Here is a 9,303-nt window from a genome sequence, read left to right on the forward strand (position 1 = left end):
GGAGGAGGGCGGCTGTGATTACGGGCCGGTGCTGGCGCTTGTGAGCAAGGCCGAGCGCAAGGCGGATCTCATGCATGCAGAGCTGCTTGCAGCGGCGGCGGAGGCGGAGGGCCGGCGGCTACGGAAGGAGGAGCAGCAGGAGGGGCGCGGCGGCAGTGGCGGCGCCGTCGGCGGCGGCGGTGCGGCCGGCGGCGGCGCACAGGCGACCGCGCCGGAAATCGAGCCTGCGGGCGCAGCAGAGGGCGCAGCGGTGCAGCAGCAGGCGGAGGGCCCGTCGGCGGGCGCCGCGGAGGAGGGCGGGCCCGAGTGGCTGGCGCTGTGGCGCGCGGCGGCGGACCGCAGCCTGGGTGAGGTGTGCAGCGGGCAGGTCATGCTGCTGCTGCAGGACGCGCGCAGCATCTCAGCGCTGGCCAGGTGGGTGTGCGGGGACGCGCAACTTTCCAATGCGCATTGGCTGGCAGGTGAGCGGTATATGCTGGGCCCTGCATGCCGGCGGCAAGCGGCTCACGATGCCGCTGGATCGTGGTAAAAATGTTTGTTCGTGCACCCCAGAACATGGCGGGCAACCCCTTGCCCTGTCAACAGGGCCGCTCCTTCCCAGCATGCGGCAACGATCGGCGCGCGCAATTCCCTCCTCCCCAAGCACATGCATCAGGACCTCGCACGCAACAAACAAACCACCAACAGGTTTGGCCGGCCGCTCGACGACGGCATATCCTGGCCGAGCGACGGCGCGGAGGCCGCCTCAATGCTGCGGCGGCAGGCTTCCGGCATGGTGCGGGACCTCGGCCGCGTCCGCGAGTCGTACGCCTCCCGCCTGCGCGGCGCGGCAGGATCATTGCCAGAAGCCGGGGAGCTGGCGGCGGAGGTCGAGCGAGAGGGGGTCAACGCGGCGGCGCGCGTGCGCGACGCGCTGCGGGAGATGCTGTTCGTGGTGCTGCTGGCCTCGCTGCACAGGGAGGGGCGGCTGGCGGCGCAGCAGCGAGGCGACAGCGGCGGCGAGGGGGGCCGGGAGGGGCCGGAGGAGCAGCCACAAAATCACCAAGAGGCGCAGCAGCCGGGTGCCCAGGTGTCACCAAGCCCAGATGGGTCATCTGCGGGCGGCGGACACCTGGCTGGGGCCAACCCAGAACAGCAGCGGGTTGCGCAGCCTGAGCAGGGGCCCGAATCCAGCAGTGACCGCAAACAGTTGCAAGCCATGTAATGATATGTTCACGATCGTAAGACAGTGGCACGACTGACAGCTGACACGGGATCGACACCTGACACCCGACAAACCGGCCGGCGACGCATCAGCACCCCCGCCGGCCCCGTGAGTGGCCCACTCCCCTTGCCAGCGTGGCTAGAACGAATTGGTATCAATTCAGGACGATCACTAACGGGCGAGCGCCCTGCACGGCCGCAATTGCGACCCGGAAAGGCGACCGACTTTGCTTTGCCCAACCCCTGGTAATGTTGCACGTGCAGTCAAGTGCACAACTTGATCGCATCGTGCGCTTCTGCCAACCTTGCAACGATCGACACGCTTCAACTTGGCCTCAAGCGCTCACCCACTTCGGGCGTCGTTCCCTGGCAACCCTTTAGCGCGCCCCGGACCTCTGCACAGCGCAAAACCAGCTGGTTTCGAAGCTTTAGGGCCTCTGCGGGCCCCTGGCCCCGCGGGGCAGCCCTGCGTCTGTCCTGCTGGAGGAGGCGGCAGACGGGGCCTAGGCAGTGTGTACAGCATGATCAGGATATAGATGAGCTGTAGGCCGGCCTTAGAAGCGCCAGAGGGGTGGGCTTGGTGACACACCAGCCAAGGCGGTGTGCTGCAAGTGCTGCGAGGGGGCTTGCTCGGCCGGTTTTGCCCGCGAGGCACCCCCGGCATGGCTGACCCCGAGCGTGGGGGCGCCTCTGCGGCGGACGGCGAGGAGGAGGAGATCGTCGAGACCGACCCCGAGGGACGGTACTACCGCTACGGCGAGGTGGTGGGCCGCGGGCGGTTCAAGCAGATATACAAGGCGTTCGACACCCAGATAGGCATCGATGTGGCCTGGAGCAAGATCTGCGCCGAGCCGCACCACCTGAGCCAGGCGCAGCTGCATGAGATCGTTGAGGAGATGACCAAGGGCCTCGAGTTGGAGCACCCCAACATCATTAAGTGCTTCAAGTGCTGGGAGGACCACGAGCACAACTGCATCAACCTCATCACCGAGCTCTTCACCAGCGGCAACCTGCGCCAGTACCGCAACCTCCACAAGCACCTTGACCTGAAGGCGGTCAAGCGCATGGCGCGCCAGATCCTGCGTGGCCTCGAGTACCTGCACGGCATGAAGCCACCGCTCATGCACGGCGACCTGCGCTGCGACAAGATCTACGTCAACGGCCACAGCGGCGAGATCAAGATCGGCGACCTCGGCCTCGCGACGCTCATCCCGCTGCGCTGGGAGGCCGACGGCGGCCCCTCCCCCGAGTGCGCGGACGCCGTCAACCGCCACGACGTGCGCTCCGACATCTTCGCCTTCGGCCTCTGCATGCTCGAGCTGCTCACGCTGAAGCAGCTCGACCCGCAGCACAGCGGCGACACTGACGCGCTGCTGCGCGAGGTGGCCGACGACGACAGCAAGCGCTTCATATCGCACTGCGTGGGCGGGCTGGCGGCGCGGCCGACGGCGGAGGAGCTGCTGGAGGACCCGTTCTTGCAGCTGAAGAAGGCGGCGCTGGGGCCCGGCGCGGAGGGCAGCGCTGCGCAGCTGGCGCCGCAGCCGGAGCCGCTGCCGAGCGGAGGTGGGCTGGGCCGGGCCTGGGCTGGGCGAGTGGGGTGTGGCAGCGCTTTGGGAGGGACGGGGCGATGGTGCGGATTGATGCTGGTGGAGGCGCGCCGCCACGAGGCGCGCTTGCAACGGCGCGGGGCGGGGCAGGTGGTGTTGTGTCGTCAGGCAGCTGTGCAAGGGGACAGCTCACAGTCGCCACCTCAGCACGCTGCAGCTGCCGATGACATCGCGTTTGCTAAGTACTCTTGCTCAGCGCAGGCAGCTGCCAGCAATCCGCCGCTGTGCACTGCTGACCTATTCACAGAGTCAGCGGTGCACAATCTGGAAGTCAGCCTGCGCAGGGCTTGGCTGACCCCACTGCACCCGCGTCCGCGCCCTGTGCTTGCAGATGACGGCGAGGGTGAAGGCCACATCGCCATCGGCAAGCTCCGGGGGGAGGACTACAACTTTGAGTTCCACGGAAAGGTGGGCGGCAAGGGTGGGGCAGGATCCAGGCATGTGAAAAGCAACGGCCGTGCTGCTGGAGGGGCTGGATCGACTGCGGTCTCCCCAGAACACGGTAGCTGTGGCTGTGTGGAGCAGCGGCAGCACGGCGACGGCACTGCAGCAGCGCAGTGGCAGCGCAGCACCAGCGGGTTCATTGGTTGCCGGTAGCTGGCTGGCTACGCAGGCGGGTCCACGCAGGTCAACGCTGGCTGCTGATGCCTGTCTCTTTTGCGCAGCCTCTCGATGGCGGCGCGCAGATGCTGCACGCAGGCTCAATTGCATCCTTCACACCTCTTCTGCGCGGCACCACCCACCTTCCCACCCCAGGTCAAGGACGGCAAGATGCACTTCCGCCTCTTCATGACTCAGGTCTCCGACCTCCCCAACGGCCCCGCCGCAAACGGCGACTCCCCCGCCGCCGGCGCCGACGCCGGCGCGCCCGAGCAGCAGCAGCAGCAGCCCCCGCCGCCGGCGCTGCCGGTCGTGAGGACCATTGACTTTGTGTTTGACCCCGAGGTGGACACGGCCGACAACCTGGCGGGCGAGATCAGCGAGGAGTTCTCCCTCAGCCCCACAGACACGGAGATCTGCGCCGCGGCGCTGCGGGAGTGGCTGGCTAAGGAGATGCCCGGCAGCGAGGGCGGCAAGTAGGCAAGGGCGCCGGCGCGTCGCGAGGCCGCGGCCGCGGCGCGGCGCGGCGCAGCGTGGCGCAGCGTGCCCAATCCTGTTGGGGGCCGCCGCGCGTCATGCCGGCTGGCCGGAGCCAGCCTGCGCTTTTAGTTTGCGGTCGATAAAGTCTCGGCGGCCTCTTGGCTTCACCCCAACCGCCCGTCAGTGTGAGATTTGCTGCGCGTGCGCGCTGGCCGCGCGCCGCCGGCGCCTGGCGCCTTCTGCATTAGTTCGTCTTTGCATTGATTTGCGTCCGTCCAAGGCACGGCGGCTCCCGGCCCGCAGCGCACGGCCCCCGGGGGCCGGGCGCCGCCCGTTGGCGTCGCCGCCCCTCCCTCTGTGTTTGGCAGCGCCCCCCGCGGCCGTCCTCCCGTCTTTTGTTGCGTTTTGTGCCGCTTGTCGTCCGCCCTTCACTTCATATTTGCACCATGTGCTGTGCGCATAGCGCCGGGCGGGCCAGGTCCTCGTGTCGTGAGCAGGGTGGGGCTGCTGCTTGCCTGCGCGCCCCGCCCCCAAAACAGTGTCGCGCCAGCCGCTGCCGCGGCTTGATGCGCACCAGCCCCGTCGGTCAGCACCTGTGCATGACGCGCCTTTGCTTGTGATCGTGTAAAGCGTGGTGTTGAGTGTGGCTGTGGATAGACAAGCTTTGAATGAGAGGCTGGCGGGTTGCGGGCCGTTGGGGTCAGCTGATAAGGGGCGACAGGGGGGGGATGGGGTACGTGCGTGGAGGGTCATGGAGGCTGGCCCGCAACCCTACAGCGGAATCGGGCGCCCATTTGGGCTCCGGCGCGAGCAGCAGCAAAGATGCGCTTCCCTGGCGGGCCGTCGCCTTGCAGTGCGCCACTGCCTTAACCCGCGAAGTGTGTCGAGGGCCCCAGGGCAGCCTCACTCACTGATGCAACTGGGCTTCCTGCACTTTGCTCCCCCCACCCCTGCCGCCTGCACCGGGTCTAGCTTCACCCACGAATTCAGCTGCTCTCCCTCCACAAGCAGCCGCCCACCGTCATCCCTTGCATGATGGGCCCCATGGAAGTAAGGCAAGCCCCTGAATCGCGGTGATGGCTCCGCCTTCTTTGCACACAACCTCAACTGCACAGCAGCTGTTTTGTGTCTGCTGCCGCAGTAGGTTGAAATGTAAAACGAGCGCACCTGCATATGAGTTTTCTGGGCGCTGCCGAGAAGCCGCCCTGAACCCCAAATCGCGGCCAATTCCAGGGGGATACGCGCCTGAGTCCGCAGGCCGTGGCATGCACAAGCACCAATGCAGGACAGCCGACCCACTCCTGCTTCGTGAACGGCACAGCTGTACGCCAGCTGCCCTTTTCATATGGGAACGGCACCTGGCAGGACCAAACTCACAACAGCAACATTACTTGCGTGCACATGGCAGCAGTCGCGCATGCCGTCAGGGTCACACGGGCCGGGCGCACATTGCAGCCCAGGTCAAGCGTCAGCCAATCAACAGGCAGCATGGCCACAAGTGTATCCCCAAGCATCATGTCCAATAATCAGACTCAATCGCCAGAGGATCGCAAAAAGGGATAGAACAAGTCTGGGGGCAGCGGCATCACCAGCGGCGGCGCCGGCCGCAGCGCCGCCGCGGGCGCGCCCTGGTCCAGCGCCGCGAAGCTCACCGAGAACCGCAGCGGGAACGCCTGCGCCGCGCCGCCCGCCGCCGCCGCGCGGCGCGCGTCGTGCGCCCAGCTGCCGGTGGTGAGGCAGAGCTGCGCGTGGACGATTTTGCGCTGGGGGTTGCCGGCCGAGAAGGCGACTCCGGTGACGATCTTCAGGTCAAAGCCGGTGACGACGCCGTCGCACCGCCGCTCCCCCGCCGACCACTGCGGCGCCGCGGGCGGCCAGCCCGCGACCGCGACCTGCACCCACTCGTTAGCGTTCGCGGCGTCGCTGCTGCCCCACACGCCAAGCACCAGCGTGCCCGCAAGCGCCGCGTCGAGCAGCACGCCGCCCGCCGCCGCGCGCGCCGCCGCGGACGCGTCGGCGGCCGGGTCGCAGAGCGCCTGCAGCTCCGCCAGCGTCGCGGCGCCCGCGCAGTACGCGCTCCCGTTGTAGCCGAACCCGACGCTTGCGCCGCGCGCGCCGCCGCACGCGCCGCCGGCGCCGGGCGCCGGCAGCTGCAGGCCGCCCTTCAGGCGCGCGACGGCCGCCTTAGCGCCGCTCGCCTGCTTGACCCCCGCCAAAACGGGGAAGCCCTCCAGGTACCCTGGGGCGCCGCTGAACGGCAGCAGCGCTGCGGCCGGCGCCGCGGCGTCCGCCCACGCGACGCTTGCCGCCTGCGGCGCCGCGGGCGCGGCCGAGAAGGTGATGTCACTCACGGTCAAGTCGACCGACACCGAAACGAGCTGCGCGTCGCCGGTGGCCGCGTCCATCATGTACCGCATCAAAAAATCAGCGCGCACGACGGCGCCGGCGCACTTGGCGGGCGCCGCGCCCGCGGCCGCGACAAACACCGGCGCCGCGGCGGCGGCGGCGCTCAGCGCGCCGGTCGCGGGGTCGAGGCGGGCGACCGACGCGACCGTGGCGTTGAACATCGCAGCGGCGGCGGGGTTGGCGGGGAATTGGGTACGCGCATAGGCGAGGGGCGACAGCAGCGACACGGTGTCCTCGCAGAGCGCCGCGAAAGCGGTTACGGCGGTCGGCAGCGTGCGCCAGCAGGTGGCCGCCTGCTCCTGCTTGCCGGGCGGGTGGGTCGGGGGGCGAATCGGCGGGTGCGTTGGCACAAGTGTGCTCTTTGACTCTCTGCTTCAGGCCTGACTTGGGTGCCGCTCATACCGTCCACTTGCGCTCATGCCGCTCACATGCCGCCGCAGATGAGCAGACTCAACCAGGCTGAGGGAGGCCGCGCCGCAACCGCCCCCGGTCCTCACTCAAAGCACGCAAGCATCCACTGCCGCAGCACGGCTGGTGGGCAGCAACACCCTGTAACCCCCATCGTGCTGCCTTCAGCTGCGCGCCACGCTAGGCTCACCTTGAGTGACTGCGGCACCCGCTGCAGGAGCCCGACTTGTAGCCACTCCCCGCACTCGGCACTGGCGCCCCCCGACGCAACGGCAAAGCGGCCCCGCACGACGGAGCCGTCGGCCATCGGCGCGGCTGATATGATCGCGTCTCCGTAGGCATACGCGCCCTTCGCCGCTGCGGGCCGCGCCGCCGCCGCGTCGCACTGCGCCGCCTTGATGTTGTCACCCACGCCGCCAGTAGCAGGGTCTGCGCGCGCGCGTGCGTGTGTGTGGGAGTGCTGTCGAGGGTGGCGTGCCTGCTGCCAGATCGGGGCAATCGCCAGTTGCTTTAGTGACCTGCTGAAGGAACGTCTGCAAAAATCAGGCGCCCGTGACTCCAGGCTTTTCTGTTCTAGAGGCATCCCAGGCGCGCCACCACGCCGTCATCAATCACTGCGAATCCAAAGCAGGTTCTTATCAGCAGGCCCCCCGGCTCTGCCGCCGGCCGGCCGCCCCGTCCGCTGACGCAGCCCAGGCCTCGCTCTCTCGCCTGGGTATGCGGCCCCCAAGCTGGGGTTGTTGTCGCCGGCGACACACAGCAGCTGCGTCAGAAAGTCCTCCCCGGCGACGCGCTTCTGCAGACGGTAGAAGTCGCCGCTGGGCAGGTTGACCTGCGGCGGGGCCGGGGGATGACGCGGCCGTCGAGGCTCTGACGGCGCCGCCGAGGGCGGCACGTGTGAGCGCTGCGACGAAATGCACCGCCACTAACAACGTGTCCGCGACGCATTAAGGGGGCCATGCGGCAAACAGCGCTCGGGCAGAAGCCCGCAACCGTTTTCGCGGCGGCGGCCGCGGCGCTCCGGGCTTGCTGCCCGGGCGCGTGCGCGCGCGCGCCTGAGCAAACGAGTCATCCGGTACGCAGTAGTCAAGCTGCTGCGGCGGCGCCCCTTCAGGCAGGCAGCCGTCCCCTGCCTTGAACGCGGCGACCGCGGCCGCGGGGCAGTCGGGGTCGCAGCAGCAGCCGGGGGTGCAGGTGGCGTTCAGAACGTCGCAGATGCAGCTTGCATCGAGGTCCTTGGTCATGCTGGGGGTATCTGGGACCGTAGACCAGTCTATGGCATACGTCGCTGCACCTTGCGCAACTGCTGACCGCATGTGGCACGCAGCGGAAAAGATAAATGCCAGCAGCAATGCCCCTGGGCTGGCCAGCGCAGCCATGGGCGCTGCTGCGTCGCTGCTGCGCCGCTGCAGGCCGCTGATTTGCCGCAGCTGCCTTGACGCCAGCGGCAAACGGTCAGTGGGGTGTCACAGAGTGTTTCTTGGTCACTGCTGCCCTGCCCCCGTGCTGCTCAGGCACGCAGCGCGGCAGTGCGTAGACCGGCAGTCAACGCGCCGCCAACGATGCGATCTGAAAGACGCAACGCGGTTGACGTTTCATGTTGTGAGACACTTGGCATATTATACGCATATGAACTGGGTACAAGACTTGCAATACGGTATGTGCGTGGCCCGCAGATCATTTCGATCGGTGCAACACCTGCTTGGAAGCTGGCTGACGCACGCAGCGATCACTGCTCTAGCACAACACGGCTGCAAAACTTTGTTTGCTTCAGGAGTTCTTATCCGCATACCGCACAGCACTGTGGCACGCGGTTCGTCCTTCGTTTTATTCGCCGCTCATAGAACCAATTTATCTTGCCTGTGTGGTGCGTCCTCGGGGCCGCTCCAGTCATTGGATCCTGCACATCCGGGCGAGGCAGCGGGCCCTGTCCTGCATCGGTTTGCTCCGCACACGGCCAGCAGGCGCACCTTGGGCTCCGTTTGGGAGATAGGATCGTTCTAGTAAGGACTTCAACGGTCCCTTAGCACCCACTCGCCCGCCGGGCACAGCAGCGCGCGCGCTCGCGCGCCGCCCCCGCCGCCGCGATGGTGCTCAATGAGCTCGGCCGCGGCATCACGTCCGCGCTCGCCGCGATGGCCAACACCATGGTCATCGACGAGGCGGTGCTGGACGACTGCCTAAAGGAGATCTGCAAGGCGCTGCTGCAGTCGGACGTCAACGTGCGGCTCGTCGCAAACCTGCGGGCGAACATCAAGAAGCGGGTCAATGTGGAGGAGCTCGCCGCCGGCCTCAACAAGCGGAAGATCATAGAGAAGGCTGTGTTTGATGAGCTCTGCGCCATGCTGGACGGCGACGGCGACAAAGACAAGGACGCCAAGGCTAAGGAGGCGAGCAAGGGCGGCAAGGACGGCGCGGGCAGCTACGGCGTGAAAAAGGGGAAGCCGCACGTCGTCATGTTTGTGGGCCTGCAGGGCAGCGGCAAGACGACGACGTGCACCAAGTACGCGTACTGGCACAAGAAGAAGGGGTTCAAGCCGGCGCTGGTGTGCGCGGACACGTTCCGTGCGGGTGGGTGGCTGGGGGCCGGGAGGGGCGG

General features: G+C 67.7%; 4 protein-coding genes across 4 annotated transcripts; 3 read left to right on the forward strand and 1 right to left on the reverse strand.

Annotated features, from left to right (window-relative positions):
• Positions 1 to 70: 70 nt before the first annotated feature.
• MNEG_10686 (hypothetical protein) lies at positions 71 to 1,204 on the forward strand (the record flags this gene model as incomplete). The annotated part of the gene is made up of 2 exons (XM_014040839.1): positions 71 to 414; positions 688 to 1,204. 2 exons carry the CDS (start codon positions 71 to 73, stop codon positions 1,202 to 1,204), a joined length of 861 nt encoding a protein of 286 aa, XP_013896293.1.
• Positions 1,205 to 1,865: 661 nt separating this feature from the next.
• On the forward strand, positions 1,866 to 3,890 carry MNEG_10687 (hypothetical protein; the record flags this gene model as incomplete). Its single annotated transcript, XM_014040840.1, has 3 exons — positions 1,866 to 2,766; positions 3,142 to 3,218; positions 3,567 to 3,890. 3 exons carry the CDS (start codon positions 1,866 to 1,868, stop codon positions 3,888 to 3,890), a joined length of 1,302 nt encoding a protein of 433 aa, XP_013896294.1.
• A 1,532-nt stretch (positions 3,891 to 5,422) lies between these two features.
• MNEG_10688 (hypothetical protein) lies at positions 5,423 to 8,020 on the reverse strand (the record flags this gene model as incomplete). Its single annotated transcript, XM_014040841.1, has 3 exons — positions 5,423 to 6,595; positions 6,895 to 7,133; positions 7,999 to 8,020. 3 exons carry the CDS (start codon positions 8,018 to 8,020, stop codon positions 5,423 to 5,425), a joined length of 1,434 nt encoding a protein of 477 aa, XP_013896295.1.
• A 771-nt stretch (positions 8,021 to 8,791) lies between these two features.
• Positions 8,792 to 9,275, forward strand: MNEG_10689 (hypothetical protein; the record flags this gene model as incomplete). The annotated part of the gene is made up of 1 exon (XM_014040842.1): positions 8,792 to 9,275. A coding segment is annotated over one exon (484 nt), but the record flags the coding sequence as incomplete, so codon positions are not given.
• Between the last annotated feature and the right edge of the window lie 28 nt (positions 9,276 to 9,303).

This window comes from Monoraphidium neglectum, assembly GCF_000611645.1.
Source record: "Monoraphidium neglectum strain SAG 48.87 unplaced genomic scaffold scaffold02419, whole genome shotgun sequence".
Taxonomy (NCBI): Eukaryota; Viridiplantae; Chlorophyta; class Chlorophyceae; order Sphaeropleales; family Selenastraceae; genus Monoraphidium; species Monoraphidium neglectum.